This window comes from Cynocephalus volans, chromosome 1, assembly GCF_027409185.1.
Source record: "Cynocephalus volans isolate mCynVol1 chromosome 1, mCynVol1.pri, whole genome shotgun sequence".
In the NCBI taxonomy this organism is placed as follows: domain Eukaryota; kingdom Metazoa; phylum Chordata; class Mammalia; order Dermoptera; family Cynocephalidae; genus Cynocephalus; species Cynocephalus volans.
The window spans coordinates 94,818,178-94,835,815 of NC_084460.1; the positions used below are offsets into that span (position 1 = coordinate 94,818,178).

The 17,638-nt window shown below is 35.9% G+C and overlaps 1 protein-coding gene across 1 annotated transcript; it reads right to left on the minus strand.

Moving 5' to 3' along the window:
* Nucleotides 1-2,519: 2,519 nt before the first annotated feature.
* Nucleotides 2,520-17,638, minus strand: LRRC34 (leucine rich repeat containing 34). The gene is made up of 10 exons (XM_063076498.1): nucleotides 17,523-17,638; nucleotides 16,848-16,969; nucleotides 16,684-16,748; nucleotides 16,102-16,185; nucleotides 13,087-13,215; nucleotides 10,743-10,838; nucleotides 5,400-5,554; nucleotides 4,833-4,988; nucleotides 4,095-4,221; nucleotides 2,520-2,723 (listed from the first exon to the last, which is right to left on the minus strand). The coding sequence occupies exons 1-10, from the start codon at nucleotides 17,594-17,596 to the stop codon at nucleotides 2,520-2,522; spliced, it is 1,212 nt and encodes a 403-aa protein (XP_062932568.1). The 5' UTR covers nucleotides 17,597-17,638.

The window sequence follows — 17,638 nt, forward strand, 5'->3', positions numbered from 1 at the left end:
CAGGTTTAGAGAAGGGAATACAATTTTGGGTGCACTGAATTTGATGGGTGGTGAAATATGCATGTGCAAATGTCTGGCAGTAGTTGGAAATGGGGCCTGAAACCCAGGAGATGTTAAAGCTAGAGATACAGATCTTGCAGCCATTTGCATAAGGCTAATAATAATTTATAGAAATGATTAAGGTGGCTCTAGAAGATAGTACAGGAGAATGAAAGAAGAGGACAGAATCTTGGGGGAAATGCATTTAAAGGATGAGTGAAGACAGAAAAGAAAATGGAAAGTAATAACAGAAAAATAAAAAAGGAGATGGAAAGTAATAACAATAATATTTTTAAAAAAAACAGGAAGAAAACCAGGGTGGCACAACTTTCTGAAAGACAAGTGGCTTTGTAGTGGTCACGTTATAGAGAAACTAAATAGGATGCAAAGACAACATTGGGCTGGGCAATTGGAGCATGATGATTCTTTTTTTTAAAGACGACCGGTAAGGGGATTCTAACCCCTGGCTTGGTGTTGTCAGCACCACGCTCAACCAGTGAGCTAACCAGCCATCCCTATATAGGATCCGAACCCGTGGCCTTGGTGTTATCAGCACCGCACTCTCCGGAGTGAGCCGTGGCCGGCCCAAGCATGATGATTCTTTGGGAAAGTTGCAGTATAATAGTGGGAGTAGAAGCCAGATGGATATGATTTGACTAGTAGATATTAATCCATAGCAAATGAATAATACTATAGAAAAGTTTGAAAAGGACAGTGTGTAGGGCAAACAAGATTTTTTTAAATCAAATATCTAAAAAGTATATACTATATTTCCTACTTTTTGCTTGCAAATTTGAAACATTGTAAAATGAGCATAATATGATCTGCAACAATGTAATAGGCTATATTTGAGCTGGGTCTTAAAGGACAATTTCTAAAGAGTAAAGTGGAAGGAAGCTTAGAACACATGATATGGTTGCAGATTTACTTATTTTAATTCAGATATGCAGAGAAAATGGAGTTTTCCTTCAGAACCTACAGGTCCTTCTTGAGTCCCCTACCCAGTGGTAAGTTTGGAAAAAAATAACTTATAGTCTTAGCCAGTTTAAAATCTAGTCTAATATAAAGGGGATATAATTTATATATCTTAAGGTAATGTTTAATCTTTTGGGAGAATGCTGTCTTATTTCTGTCCTTTGTCTTCTGTCTAAAATGGTGCCCAGATACATGGAGGAGGTGTTTTACATGATATAATGGCATCAGGGTAAACAGGGTCGTTAGGTCTTCCATTCTCTGGGCATCCTACCAGCCTCTGTTGCAGTAGGCAGTGGCTTGTAAGATATATGATCAGGTCTTCCTTGGACTGGTCAGAGCTCAGTAGTTCTTGACTGAACTGGCCTCACCTTAGTTCTCTTGGGTGTGGAAAACTCTGAGGCTCTATCACCTGCAGCTCTGTCTCAAACAGTCCAATGTAGGTCAGGTTGCAGGGTTTTGTGTTTTTTTGGCAGGGGGTGAGGAGAGCAGCTGGCCAGTATAGGGATTGAACCGTGGACCTTGCTGTTACCATCACCATGCTCTAGCCAACTGAGCTAACCAGCCAGAGCCTCCCGACGTCAGGCTTGAGGTAAGCCTCTATCTTCTGAATTTCCCCTTGGAAGAATATGGGATCTTGTGGGTCCCTTCCATGGCACACAGATACAGACAGTAGCCCGGGAAAGTAAACCACATCGCTCAGGTTTAATGTGGCTGGCTTAGCCTGAAAGGCGGTCTCTTCCAGAATCCTATAGACTCCTCTACTACTCAGCATACAGTGGAATACTTCAAAGCAATGAAAAATGAGCAGGCTACTGCTACATTAAACAAAATGAGTGAATCACACTAATATAATGTTAAAAGAACCCAAACACCCAAAGTACATTCCGTATGATTCCATTTATATAAAGTTCAAAAATAGACAAAACTACTTCTGTGATGTTAGAAGTCAGGATAGTATGAAAAGATGGAGGAGCTAGCATCACTGACTTGCTTAAAAAGGGGTATGTGTATGTTTCTATATGCCTGTATTTGTGAAATTGTTATTAACACCTATCTGTGATAAATGAGATATGTAGAAATACTTTTTCAGCTTCTAAAGTTTGAAACCCCTTGAAATTAATTCACTGGGAATTTGCCACCTAAAACCTTTTTACCACTTTACAACAACTTTCCATTAAGATAACTATACTAGCCATTACTTGTATGTTATTTCACTACTTGGTTATATTTCCATTATAAAAAGAAATTAGTCTACTTCCTTGGTTTCTTTCTCCAGGGTTAAAATTTTAGTCTCTATTTGTAAAATTTCTCTTAAAAAATTACACTAACTCAGTTTTTCACAATGGACAGTTATACAAAGTTTAATACAGTCATATCTTTTACACATTTGACAAAAGTAACATGTTCTAATTTATGAAAGAAAAATTTAATTAATAGACTATAAAATATTAATCTCTGTGAAAGTAATAAGACAAATATATGAAAATTATTTTACAGCTTGTTTTTCATAGATGTTGACCTACTGGAACAAGAGCAAAACCTGCATTAGATGAGTGGCTGTAAGCTTCTCCGTAAATTGGTGTCCAATAATAATGCCTTTTAAGGCCATTGGAGACTTCTGCAAGATACACATGTCCATCCACCACAAATGGCTCCACATCTGTATTGTCTGGTTTTAGATGACCCATTTGAATCAAGTCCAAATATGCCTAGGATTTTTAAGAAAAAAAAAACTATATCATTAAAATTATTCAATTTACACTGCTTAAATAAATATTCAGATTAACTATACTGATTTGTAGTTTAAATAAAATATCCTGAGTAACACTGCTGAATTTTAATATTTTCCAGGTAGTATAGATATTTATTCATATTTAATTATGCACAATGAAATTATAAAATTGCAGACTTATTTCTAAGTTTTAATGTATTAGGCATGTTTTGTCATTTTGTGACTCCTAGAGTTAATTCTCTGTACTACCAATTTTGTGGACCAAAGGTCCCATGGTCAAAATATTCAAGTACCACAGCTGTCTCTAAATTGGGGGAGAGGGGGAGAATCAGAGGGGGAGGCATTGTATATGCTCTCAAGAATCTGAAGATATCTAGCGACCCATTCCTCAGAAAAATTAACAGAAGCCCAGATGTGGACATATAATTGCATGGAGTTCATGATCCCCCTGACGCTAATCTACAGATTTAGGCTGAGAGACAATTCCACAGTATTGGATACTGGCCTATTAATTATTTCTTCATTGTAGAATTTTCTTTGTGTATCTCTTATGGATCCTTGGTATCTATGTAAGGATGTCATAAAAATATGATGAATTGGTTTGTCTGTAAGGTTGCCATTATAAACAGGCAGAAATTTAGACTTTAATTAAAAGATTTGAAAGTCTAGTTTGTTTTTTGCTTTAGCATGTCATTCATCATTAGTTCTAAACTCAACTTATTCAACTTCTAGTGTATAGAACTACTAAAAGGATATGGATGGTTTTTCTAAGATTAAAGGTGTTTTTTAGACAGTAGGTATATTTTATTACTCTTTTTAGTGGTAAAATTTCGGTCCTTTTGAGAATTTTAACATCTACTTTTTTCCCTCATTCTTTCCAAATGAAAACTATGCTTTCTGTTTGTTTTGAAAGTAGTCTCAAGGGCTCTCTGTATTTATATGAGCAATATCCCAAATATTTTCACAGCTTGTACTATATCTCTCTAATTCCATATGTTAGTATAATTATTAGGGAGCAGATTGGAAATTTTGCTTCATCAAATCAACATTGTGATTTTTTTTAACTTTTTTTTTTAACTTTGGAGGAACTAGAATTGTGTAATTCAGTGATCTGGACTAATATACAGTATTTGATATATTTTTAAGTTCAACCAGGAACTTTCTTGTAACTAATTTTTAAGACTTAACAGTAAAAATGATCAAAACTCCCTGTACTGGCCAGCCACTTAAAAAAAAAAATCAAAACTGGAGTCTCATGACACTTGTAAACATTTCTAAGGCACCTGTAAATAATGTCTAATGTTACAGACAGGATCCCAGAAAGTCTTCAGTGAAGAAAAAAACTTACCACACAAGTAGCCTCATCAAATTTGTTTCCCCAAATGTAGATATTAGAGAATGTGGGGTTTGTTTTCACTGACTGTGAAAGTGCAACAAGTCCTTCTCCCTTTATGTTGTTGCTGACTACTGACAACCTGTGGACACACAAAAGATTAATAAGCCTGAAAACCAACAGTCTCACAAAGAAAGAATGCATAAGTTACAAACATTTTCTTCTGTAAAGTCTTAGCATTATTCTTCAATATGTTTTAATGTAGTGGTCAAAATATTAACCATATAATTCATAAAATCCAGGAAACTTAGTTTTCTCATTGAATGCTTCATGGACCTAGTGGAGTTAACTACATTTTGAAAATAGTCTTGTTTTATATTATTTGGTAAATATTTGGGTGGAATACAGGTATGTTTTTCTGGATACAGTCATCCAAGTAGTATTTTCTTCTTTAATTCATTCTTATTTTCAAGTCTCGATTATGTTGAATGCTTATGATTTTTCTGTTAGAATTTAGGACAAATAATATATGCAATAAGAATTTTCTCATTAATTTTAAGAAGCAATCATAACTAGAATCAAATTTTTAAAAGACATTACTTCTGAAAAATGGAAATTGAAATATTTACTGTAACTTAATACTGTATCAGTTTAGAAGTGAGTTTTCATATTTCATAATAAGGATTCTGGAAGTTAATATTCTAAAAATTTAAGTTTTTCTGTTATTTTGATTAAATATGAAACCATACTAACGCTTTAAGACTCCTGTTGTGTGAAGTAAGAGTTTCACTGAGATAGTTTGCTCCTGCATTTTCTATTCTGTTAAAAGAAAGATCTAGTACTTCCAGTGTAGTGTTGCTTTTCAGTACATCAGCCAAGTACACCATTCCATCACGAGTTATTTTATTGCTGGGAAAGGAAAAATATTTAGTTATACTTGAAAATATGAAGTATTATTCTTTTATTCATAGTGATAAGATGCTTCAAAACTGTTACAACAGTACTTTCTATTTTAGTAAATGTTTATTTTAATCACTCAATTTCCAAGAAAGTTAATAAAAATTCACCACAAAACACTGCTTCCATTTTGTTTGATGTAACTAAGTTGCTCATTTGAGTTATTAATAGATATAATATCATTATAAACTAAATTAATAAATAGTAAGTCTTAAGAAAAAAGGTTGACAACAATGGTTGCATTTTCTAATAATTAAAAATAGTATCTAACAAAGAACCCCATATCCCATGTACTATGAATATTTATATAGATTATTCTGATGACCTAACTTTTGAATTATTAACGTCTAAATTATCACTTACCAGCTAACATCAAGGTAGCGCAGGCTACTGTTCAGATACAGAGCATCACATAATTTTTGCATGCCACAGTTTTTTATATCATGCTTACACATGTGTAGTTCAACAAGAGAGTGATTTTCCTTTAACATGTGGCCTAGATGGACTGTGGACTCTTCCTAAAAACAGATAAGATCTTGTTTCCAAAATATAATTTTGAAACAGTACATGTTTATTCCAAGCATATGCTATTATTTAAATTAGCTTTTTAAAAAGATTATATTGGTTAAGACTATTAGTCTGCAGTTTGCATTTGTTTGGCTTATTTTTTTAAAAAATCATCTTTGCCACAAATGATATCTTTTACCTTCTCAGAAATAGGTGGTAGGCACTTGGAAAATGCAGTGACTAAGTGATGTAAAAGAGGCCGGTTAATTTGGTTTAAAAACAGTAATCATCAGTCATTTCAGAAGGAAAATTATTAAAACAATTGGTTCCATCATTGAGCATATAAGTTCACCACGGCTGTCCTTTCAAGAGTCTTTAAACCTTTCTTCACCCTCCATATGTTCCTGATCTTTGCCCCAATCTCTATTCTTGATGGTTTTTAGACAAAATATAGACATTTCCCAATCTTGATTTTATTTTAAAAATACACTCATTAACCGTGTAATATATCTGATTCCTCCCTCTTATAATCATTCCAAATTCCTAAATATGTTCTACTCTTGTTCCCTGGTTACTGGAAGGCTTTTGTCCTGAAGTTCCACAATCTAGCTGCCTCTAGGCAAAAGGTATACAGCCTCAATGAGGATCTGAATCCTAAACATTTTATGTTTTTAACAAAATCAAAGCACATCTTAAAATGAATGGGCCAAATTATGTTGTGGTAAGGACAGTCCTCTTGCATGATTTCTATATAATGTGTAATAAGTTGTATAGTCACCGGATATGCTGATGAACATGGAAAATTATATATGCACTTGTTATATAAAAGTACTTTGAGAAAAACTTTAAAAGTTAAATGACACCACATACAACAGTAGAGAGTACATGAGCTTTATAATAATCAAAACTGTCCAGATGCTGGCTTTACCTTTACTAACTATATAACTTTGAGTAAATTATTTCATCTAGCAGAGTCTCAGTTTTCTGTTCTGTGCATAGGTGAAATTATGCTTCCCTCACAGAATTAAATAAGTTAAATAAAAACTATCTGGCACAAAATAATGTTCTATGGCAAACTGTAAAGCATTTATTATTGTTCAATATTCCAGAATTCTGTATCTGATTTGTTGAAATTACTGTTTTGACACTAAAAAGATATACCCAAAGGAATGCTGTATAGTCTGGGATCTTAAATGAAAACTGAACCCTTAGTGGGGTCCACTATTGTTCTGCCTAGTGCCTAGCACAGAAGACATAACTATACATTTTTGTGTTTGTTCCTTGAATGCATTTTTAGGCTACGAAGCTTGAAAGAACGACCATCCTTATTAAGGGAGGTAACTACTTTCAGAAATAGTTGAGGCTTTTAGCACCATTCACTGAATTTGTGATATAATTTGTCTAGAATGGCACTTGGAACCAGTATTTTTCCAAGCTCCCCAGATAATGCCAATGAGCAATCAAATGTGAAATCCAACATCTTACAGCTTTTTATTCTGTTATCCCCTGTTCCTCCATCCTAACGAAGAGTAAAACCGTTAAATGGAATAGGTTTGCAAGTTTATATTTGGAAACAGCAGATAGGGGGAAGCACAAGAGGATTCGATTCCACGACCATTTAAGAACAGAATAGTTTTAAATATAGGAGGGCGGTGGTTGCCTTGGAGAACAGGAAGCAAGCTACAGCCTAAGTGGCTGCCAGAACAGGCTGAAAGCAGGGGTCTGGACTAGAGAAAGGAGCCCTCCGCTTTTAATAACTATTTGCAGATGGTTTTGGAGATAGCGACATCACTCAGCATATTTAAGGGGGATTGTGCTTCTAATGTGACTTCATATATTTAAACATACTTACTTCCTCAGGATATAATCCAGAAATTTTAAATGTAGCCTTCAAATCTCCTGTCATGTACTCAATCTAAAAATTTCCCTGCCACCTCACCTCCCTCTGCTTTGATTTTGACATCCTTATTCTCCCATAGCACCTGAGCATGTCATTCTCCAAACTTGTCGAGCTCCCTCCACACAGACAAAGCTCCTTGAATATGAGGGCCATGTGCCTTACTTGACTTTATTATATCTCTAGCACCTAGCATTATGTTTGGTTTAGGGTTGCATTCAAATCTTTATTGAGTGAATGAATCATGAACGAAGCAATTCACTGAGTCAGTGCATACTTTGAGTTGGGTATTTTGCTGATCTTTTAAGCAATTTTTTTTTTAAAAGATGACCAGTAAGGGGATCTTAACCCTTGACTTGGTGTTGTCAGCACCACGCTCTCCGAACTGAGCTAACCAGCCATCCCTATAAAGGGATCCAAACCCACGGCCTTGGTGTTATCAGCACCACACTCTCCAAAGTGAGCCACCAGCCGGACCCTCTTATAAGTATTTTTTACATAGGTTTCTATTATTTGAGGATTCTGGGTGTCTCACTGAACAGATTAGATTTATGTACATAAAACAACATGATGTAAAACTCCAAAAATTTTGTACAGAAAAGTGTATGGATAATTCAAAGGGGGAGATCTATGTAGGCAAAGAATGCAAAATACAGTTCTGAATATGAAAAATACTACTTTAAAAATACGGTAGGAGGGTTCTGGTCAAGAAGGCAAAGTAGACAGTTCCCAGCATCAGTCTCTCCTACAAATAAACCAATTTACTACTATTGAAATGTAACATCAGCCAAGCTGGGGCTACTAGAGCTCAGGGTAAGAGGAGGAGAGACCTACGCAGTTCATGAAGGCAGGAGAAACCATGATGAGAAAGAAAAAACTGCTGAGTGTTTCAGGCCGCGGCCACTTTAATGCTGGAGCTGATGAGTGCATGGAGCAGGAGCCAGCAGAAGTCGCAGCTGTGCCCTTCAGATGAAGTTACTTGGAGGCAGCAAGAGAGAAGAGGGCCTTGGCGGCCCCCAAGACAGCAAAACCACTAATAGGGTTCACGTGAACCCATGCAGAAGCGAGGAGCCAAAACAACTGAAAAAAGGGAGCCATTCAGGGGCCGGTGAGTCATCATAAGGGACCGACGCAGGGCCCATCCCATGGGAAGTGTTTGGAGCATGGGCAGTGGGGGAGACGGGCCCACCTGGGGAACACTGGGACACAGCAAGGACAGCTGATCTGCCCCCCAATCAGCACAGGACCACTCAGAGGAGACTGGTTGGGAATGCAGAATTGCATGGGGTGAAATTTGATGAAAAATCTCAGGTCCAGCTCAGAGTTTCTACACAACTCAGGTGCACCAGGTCTCTGGAGAGCCGGAAGTACCTATAAGGTTAACCATTAAACCCTGAGCTGCACAGAAAGCCTTTCCTAGGGAAACAGCAGCAAAGCAGCAATTTAGCTCAACCACACAGCTCAAGTACTGTTCCCACAGGAAGTTCCCCCATTTTAGAAGTAAGCAACAGACAAAAAATTAGTTCTGGCCCAGGCACACCACCAGTGCCTTGGAGACAGGGACTGGACCCTCCTCCCACAACCAGGCACACCAGACCAGCACCTCAAGGCCCACATAGAGACCCAAGGCATTGAGAAAGTGACTGGACCCACTCCCACATCCAGGCACACCACACCAGTGCCACGGGGCCCTGCCTGGGGGCCTGGGACATGGAGCTGGATATCAGACCCCCCTCCTGCAACCAGGCAAACCACACCAGTGCCTCGGGGCCTGCCTGGTGACCTGAGGCATGGAGAAGGGGAGTGGACCCCCCTCCCACAGCCAAGCACACCACGCCAGTGCCTTGGGTTCCTCCCAGGGACCCAAGGCATGGAGCCAGGGACCAGACACACCCCACAACCAGGCACATTGCCAGCACCAAGGAACATGCCAAAAACATCACCTCCATATGGGTGGCCCACCACAGCCACCACAATAACCATGGCTGCCGCAAAAGCAGCTAGACACCTCAACCACCACACAGATGGTCCACCAACCACTGGAATGCACTGACACAAAGAGAGTCACCAGCAGAGATAAAGAAGAGGATGTCTCTGTCCACAAAGCCCATTTCAGAGTGACAGAAGAAGCATCTGCTCTATGATAATACTAAGGAACCTGATCACACCTCTCAGCATTGGACAGATCATCTAGGAAACAAGTCAACAGAGTAACCATTATTCTTTGAGAAGGAGAGAAGAAATCTAGGGTAACTAGAGGGGGGATGGGGAGGGAGAGGGCGATGGGGACAGATTGGACAAGGGGCATAAAGAATAATTATGATTTGTAACTATATGCTAGTAATATTGATTTGATCAACATATCTCAATGTTGAACCCCAAAAATATGTATAATCAATTTTGATTCAATAAAAAAACATATATATATATGGTTAATTCTCAATTACTCATACTAAGGGAGAACAATGAGGTAGATAATCTTAAATTATCTATTTAAAGTACTTTGAGCTTTAAATTTATTTTAACTTTTAAAAACATTCAAAGTTCATTTGAACACTGAACTTTAAACATTGAACTTTAAATGAATATTTGAACATTGAACCTTAAAGTTCATTTTTTGGACTATATAAAGTGCTTTGAACATTTACTTTTCCTTTTAGTAGATATATCTCTGTTTTTGTTTAGACCAATAATAAAATGAATTCTTACTTCCTAGCTTTTTACAACTGATAGGAGAAGAAAGCCACCCGAGAGGATGCTAAGGAACAGGGAGAAGCTCGGAAAATAGGCACTATGTTTTTACTCAACTTTCTGTCTCCATCAAGCAGCTTACCTACAAATAGGATCAAGTGCAGACTTGCCAGACTGCTATTCACAACCATTTTGCCAATATTACTCATGATATCAAAGATGTAATGTGAAGTCACATCAATAAAACAATACTGGACTCTGGACTCTTACAACTTGACCTTTAAAACTTTAATCATTTATGCTTTCATCTTAACTACCTTGACCCTCACACGTTTACTCACTCGAAACTGGAGTTTCAGGAGAAACAATGACATGTTTGCTGCCTAAATAAGCAACATCTAAACACATATTTAATAATAAAAGTCGTCTTAAGAATTGTTATGACAATTTTCCTTTAAGTTGAAGTTTTTATTTCTAAGTAGTAGTTTATGAAATATAGCAAGTATAATTTTAAAAATGCAATGTATTCATGTACCTTGACATAAACTGTAATAGTATCTTAGTTCTATTCACATGTCATTATATTAACTACCAGCCCTTTGAATACATACCTGCTCACCATACAGCATAGGTCGGTTTAGGTTTATTCCCTTAATTGCTCTGTTTTGAGTTAGTACTGTAGCAAATGCTATCACACTTTGCATCCCCTAAAAACAGGTAAATTCATTAAGGAAACTGACAAAGTATATAAATTAATCTCCCTATATAAATATTTCAAGACCAATTATCTGAAATCTGATCAATCAAAATTATGTTTTTAAAAAGTTTAAGCACTTCCTACTCATTGAATTGTAGGTTGATCAAATTCAGAAATGAATTATTTCTGTGTTCTTTTCTCCCTAAAATCTACCTACAATGTGCATGAGAAGTTTCTTAACATTTCAGTATCCATTTTCTGGGTTTTTGCCTCTAGCTTTTCTCCTATGCCCTCAAGGTTCTGTATGACGCCCAATTATGCAGACTTCAGATATACAGACACATGTGGATCCTGGCTAGGGCTCATACTATTTATGTAACACATATCCTTGTGCAAGCATTCTTCTATATTCGTGCTAGTACTTTAAGTGTGTGTGGTGGGGAAGGATTATTAATCACATCTTCACAGCTCCAACTGGCCTTCAATTCTCCCCCACCTCTGTAATGGACACTACCACACACACCCAGCTGTTATGCCAGAAAACATGGGCTTCCTCTCCCTCTGCCACTCCTCTTACCCTCCCATCCAGTTGATCAGTAAGTCGTAACAGATTCTGCCTCCAAAAGAGGTCCTTCTCCATGGCCACCACCTCAGCCCAAGTTCTCATTATCTCTCACCTGTACTACTGCAGTAACTAAGTGGTCAGTCAGCTTCCCCTTGCCACCTTCTAATTCCCCACAGAGAAAGCAGAGTGATCTTTAGAAAGTATCAATCAGATCATCTCACCCCTCAAAGCCTTTCCATGATTTTCATGATTTGCTTTTTCCATGATTTGCATTTATAACACAATCCCCTCTTCCCCTGACCTATGACCCACACCCTACAGAAAGTTGCCTGATCTGCCCTCTGTGAACCTCTCCACCTGTACTTTGAGTCACCCTTTTTAACCACCTCTGCTCAGCCACTCTGACTTTTCAATTCTTAAAACCTGTCAGACTTGATATTTCATTATTCATGTACCTTCCTCATGATTTTTGCCATATCTGAACGTGCAAAACATTTACTTAATACTATTTTACTATTTACTTAATACTTTTCCATTAAATCAACTCACTTTTCCACTTCTACTTATTTTAAAATAAAACTTTGTGTCACTGACATAAATGGAAAACCATAATTCCTTAAAATAAATAGTATGCATTTGTAAAAATAAATACATGAGTATTAAAATTACCTCATTCTGCACCAGTAATGCTACCCATACCACACTTAGGGAAGCACTACCTTAGTATCTATGCATGCTGGATCCTCTGCCTGGAATGTTCTGCAACAGACCCTCTCCGTGATGGTTTTTTCTCATCCTTCATGACTACTATATATTAGCTCCTCAGGTTGAGGCTATCGTCTTATCAAGAAGAATTACTTCCTCCCCATTATCAAAATTCTCAGTCACCTTTGGTAGCACTTTTCTCTATTTCTTTATTGATATTTTCCCAACTAAAATACAAGCTTCTTTAAGGGCAGAGGCCAAATCTGATTAACTGTTGTAACCTGAATATCTAACACAGTGACTGGTATGTGTAGGCAACAAATACTGAATTAATGCTTTCCCAGAACCATACTAGCTGCATCTAACCACCTTAAAAAGATAGTCCTTCTGAACCTACTACTCCAAAGAGCCTCCTGGCCCACCAGGAGTGATTTTGCATTAATCTCAGGCTATACAACAGGTTCCCAAAAGCAGGTAAGCTTCATGACTTGCAAGCATGTTTTAGAAAGTGAGGCCTGGAATTTGAAGATAACGCAAAAAACACATTTCTCATTATCAGGCCAGATGAAAGCTCAGAACAGCTTTTAGCATCATCATTTCATATTTTTATGCTACAATATAAATAACTCACTGCAAAATATTTTCAAAAGCAAAAAAATGAAGTAGTATTTGTTTAATTAAAATGAACATAATATCTTTCTTTCAAAATCTCATAGAGGTTAAGATGAGCTATGGATAGAAGTCTAGAAATATTTTTATTATACTGGGTATTTTTCTATGGTATTATTTACTACAATCTGATTTTATTAATAGTCTGTACTATTATGTCTAGGGGAAAAAACACATTTTCTCTGATATTAGACAGGGGCAAGGTTAATCATTCTAAGACTGTCATTTAGCTGGTATCTTGAACAATTCTCTATGCTGGTTTCCTCAGAGAATGATCAACTCACTATCTGGATGATTTTCTCATAACCAATTTACTCACCAGATCACAGTCACCCAGATCTAATTTCTCTAATGATGAATTAATTTGCAGCATGGCAGCAAAAAACATTCCACCTTTATTTTCAATCTTGTTTCCAGTCATTCTTAGGTATTTCAGAGTTGTATTCTTCTGAAAAGGAAAAGAATCATAACTATTTAAGTTTGTAATCCACAAAATTCTGTAAATTATGTGAGTTAGAAGGCTATATTACTATTTGTAAACTCATCAATTTTTCATGGAGATAGAATAGGATATGTTCTTTAAAAGTAACATTCAATTTCCCATAATAAATAAAAATCTAGTTTAATACTTTAGTAGAAAGAATGCCCAAGAAACAGATGCCCAAGCAATAAGCAGTATATAAAGCAGACTTTAATAAACTTTCTTTTCATTGGAAATCTGTAAATTTATCTTCTAAGAAAACTATACCACTTCACTTCTTTTTGTTGAGGTGAAATTCACATAACATAAAATTAACAATTTTACAGTGCACAATTCAGTGGCATTTAGTACATTCACAAGGTGGGCAGCCACCATCACCTGCAGCAAGTGCTAAAACCTTCTCATCACCCACAGAGTAGCCCCTCCCACCTACTAAGCAGTCACTCCCCATTTCTCCTATATCACTTTTAAAGTAATATAATTTCTCAGACATTTTCAAGGTTTCATTCTATCTCCTGTTCTACTCTTTTGATAAATCTTTCACAAATAAAATTATAGATGTTTCATTGTTCTAATGAATATTAGGACATGTAATTGAACAAGTAATTATCTTTAAAATGAATTCAAATCCCCCTAAGATCAGGAAGAAGTCAAGGTGTCTTTGCTCACCACTTCTGTCTAACACTGTATTAGAGGTTCCAGCCACAGCAATTGAGCAAGAAAAATAAAAACAAAAAAATCCAAAGTGGAAAAGAAATAAAACTCTGTTTACATATGACATGATCTTATATATGGAAAATGATAGGACATCCACCAAAAAAAGCTGTTAGAACTAATAGAATGAGTTCAGCAAGACAGCAAGATACAAAATCAATATACAAAAATCAATTGTACTTCTACAAACTAGCAATGAATAACCCAAAAATGAAATTAAAAAAAGAATTCCATTTATAATAGTATAAGAAAGAACAAAATACCAGGGATAAATTTAACAAAAGAAGGGCAAGATTTGCACATTGAAAACTACAAAGCATTATCAAAAGAAATTAAACGAGATATAAATAAATGAAACATATCTCACTTTCATGGTTTGGAAGATTTAATATTGTTAAGATAGCAATATTCCCCAAATTGATCTACAGCTTTAACATAACTCCTATCAAACTCCCATCTGCTTTTCTTGTGGAAATTAATAAACTGATCGTAAAATTCATATGGAAAAGCAGTGGAACCAGAAGAGCCAACACAATCTTGAAAAAAGTATAAAGTTAGAGGATTCATATGTCTCGATTTCCAAACTTACCACAAAGCTACAGTAATCAAGACAGTGTGGTACTGGCATAAGGATAGACATACAGATTAACAGAACTGACAGTAGAGAAATAAACCCTCACGCATGGTCAACTGATTTTTTTGACAAAGGTGTCAAGACAATTCAATGGAGGAAAGAATAGTTTTTTAACAAATGGTGTTGGGACAACTGGATATCCACATGCAAAAGAATGAAGTTAGACTTCTACCTCACGCCATATAAAAAAACTAATTCAAAATTAATCAAAGAACTAAATGAAAGACCTAAAACTATAAAACCCTTAAGAGAAAAGGTAAATGTAAAACCTTTTTAGATATAACACCAAAAACATAAACAATAAAAGAAGAAATAAATTGGACTTTACCAAAATTTAAAAGGTTTTATGCTTGAAAGAACACCATCAAGGAAGTGAAAAGGCCACCTACAGAATGGGAGTAACTAACTATCTGCAAATCATATATCTGATAAGGGACTTATACCTACAATATATAAAGAACTCTTACAACTCAAAAAGACAGCCCAATTTAAAAATAAGAAAAGGATTTCAGACATTTCCCCCCAAAAAGATATACAAATGGACAGTAAGTACATGAAAAGATGCTCAACATCATTACTCAGTAGGAAAAGGCAAATCAAAAACCACAAAACTTCTTCATACCCACTTAGTATGGCTAAAATCAAAAAGGTAATAACAAGTGCTAGTGAGGATGTGGAGAAACTGGAACACTCATACATTGTTGGCAGAACTGTAAAAAGGTGTAGCCACTTTGGAAAACAACTTGGCCATTCCTCAAAATGTTAAACAGAATTACCACAGATCCAGCATTTCCACTCCTAGGTATATATCCCTCACAACTAAAAACATATGTCCACACAAAAACATGTGTGAATTTCTACAGTAGCATTATTCAGAATAGCCAAAGCGGAAACTCAAATGTCCACCAACCATGGGTGAACAAAATGTGATATATCCATACAACAGAATATTATTCAGCAATAAAAAGAAATGAAATATGTTACAATATGAATGAACCCTGAAAACATTAAGCCAGTCACAAAAGGCCACAAATTGTATGATTCCATTTATATTAAATGTCCAGAATAGGCAAATCTATATAGAGAAAGTAGGTTAGTGACTGCCAGCACCTAAGGAGTAGGAAGAGGGAAAAATGGAGAGGGATCGCTAATGGGTAAGTATGGGGCTTCTTTTTGGGGTGATGTAAATGTTCTTAAAAGGTGATAGTGGTGATGGTTGAAGCTCTGTGACTATACTGAAAAAAGAAACCACTGAATGGAAGACTTTGGGGGTAAGTTTTATGTTTGTGAATTATATCTCAATAAAACTCTTTACTTTCTTAAAAAGGAGTTCAAAAGTGCTCATGTAATGTCCACATTTTAATAAATTGAAATGCAATAAAAGTACACATTCCTACAATATTAAAATAATATAAGTCAACATTAACATTTGATTCTATTGGTTCCAAGCTATCTGAAGTTAAATTCCCAAATAAAATGTTAGTTTGAGGTATATGAATGCTTACATGTAGTGCTTTAGCAATCAATTCTCCACCTTCAGGCCCAATATCATTAAACATAAGATTTAAGTAAATGAGATTACGTTGTTTCTATAATAAGGAGAAAAAAGAAGCTATTACACATGTATTATTGGAAATCGATCAACTGCATATATAGATACACTTGAAGTAATGTGTACACCTCCAAAGAAAGGCTTTATAACCCAGAAAAACTGAATTCTAGTAAAAGCAGCTGCCATTAAAAAAAAACAAAAACAAAAAACAAACCACCATTCTCACTTAAAATATAACTGAAAATAAATGAAAGAAAAATACTATATCTAGTTTTGACCAATGACTGAAAGTATGGATGTGCGTTATGTATTTAACCACAGTGCACAAGTTTCCAAAAGATGACTCAGGAGCTCCAGGTACCAGCTCTACTGAGGCAAATACACAATGGGTTTTCAGTGTATTTCAAGTGGTATAAGTTTACCATAGAGTCAGGACCCCTTGGTATTTTGCAAAACTAGTGTTCTGTGTACGTGCCATTAGACTAAGTGATTTTACTGTAAACAGAACTAAGACCGTTTTGTAGTAAAATAATACCTGGAGCAGTCTTGCAGCACAGTATGCACCAATATCACTTAAGAGGTTATATCTAACATCCAAACCTGAAGAACAGAGATGAATAGAAGCTGATGTTCCTTATAAACAATATTTAAAATCAAGAAAATGAAAAGCAGGAAGAATTGATTCTTAAGGAGACATACCATTAATATATGGGTGATTCCTTAAAATTCTAAAAAGAATCCGAAAATCTTCACCTGTTATTCTTTCTGCTAGTATTAGGCGATTGTTACCAGCCATGGTTAATGTGATTCCTTTCTCCAATCTATTAAGATACAAAGAAAAAAAAAAAAAAAGATTTTGAAAAACAACGAAAAAAAACCCAATAAAGAAATAAAAGTATTTTTTCTTCATGTGTAAATAGTAGCATCACATATAACATTTACTGGAACCAAGTATGTAGGAGACTTTCAAGTATACACAGTCACACCAGGTAACTTAAAACTACTGAACATTCTCCAGACTTTGCAAAACACTTTAATATATACTGTATAATTTCTCACACAAAGTATCCCCACTTTATAGATAATGACATTGAAAAATTCAAATATTTGCCTAAATTCACCCAACTCACAGGAGATAAAGACAAATCTGGAGCCCAGGGTTGGGAACTCGGTCCAGTGCTCTTCCCAGTGTACCACACCACCACTGAGAACGACTAACAGTGTGGCTCATCCACTTGAATATCTGAATCAAAATGTATGTCCATTTTACCAAGCACTTTCAAAAAGCTATAAAATAGCTCAGTGTCCCAGGATTTTCACACAGATGAGTATCAGTGCATACTGCCAATGAAACCAAGTACTTGTCTTCCTTACCCCTTTTTCATTTCTTCATCTACTTCTTGGAGTATATGCAATATAAAAGGATTAATTCTCTGGGATTTTTCCATACACAGATGATTATAATGTTCCTGAAGACCAGCAACGGATTC

Coding starts and splice junctions, on each gene's coding strand:
- LRRC34 (XM_063076498.1), bottom strand. CDS start 17,596: ATGGAAAAATCCCAGAGAATTAATCCTTTTATATTGCATATACTCCAA. Junction 16,749..16,847: donor GAATCACCCATATATTAATG/GTATGTCTCCTT, acceptor TCTGTTCTTCAG/GTTTGGATGTTAGATATAAC. Junction 5,555..10,742: donor CTATGCTGTATGGTGAGCAG/GTATGTATTCAA, acceptor ATCTGTTTTTAG/GAAGAGTCCACAGTCCATCT.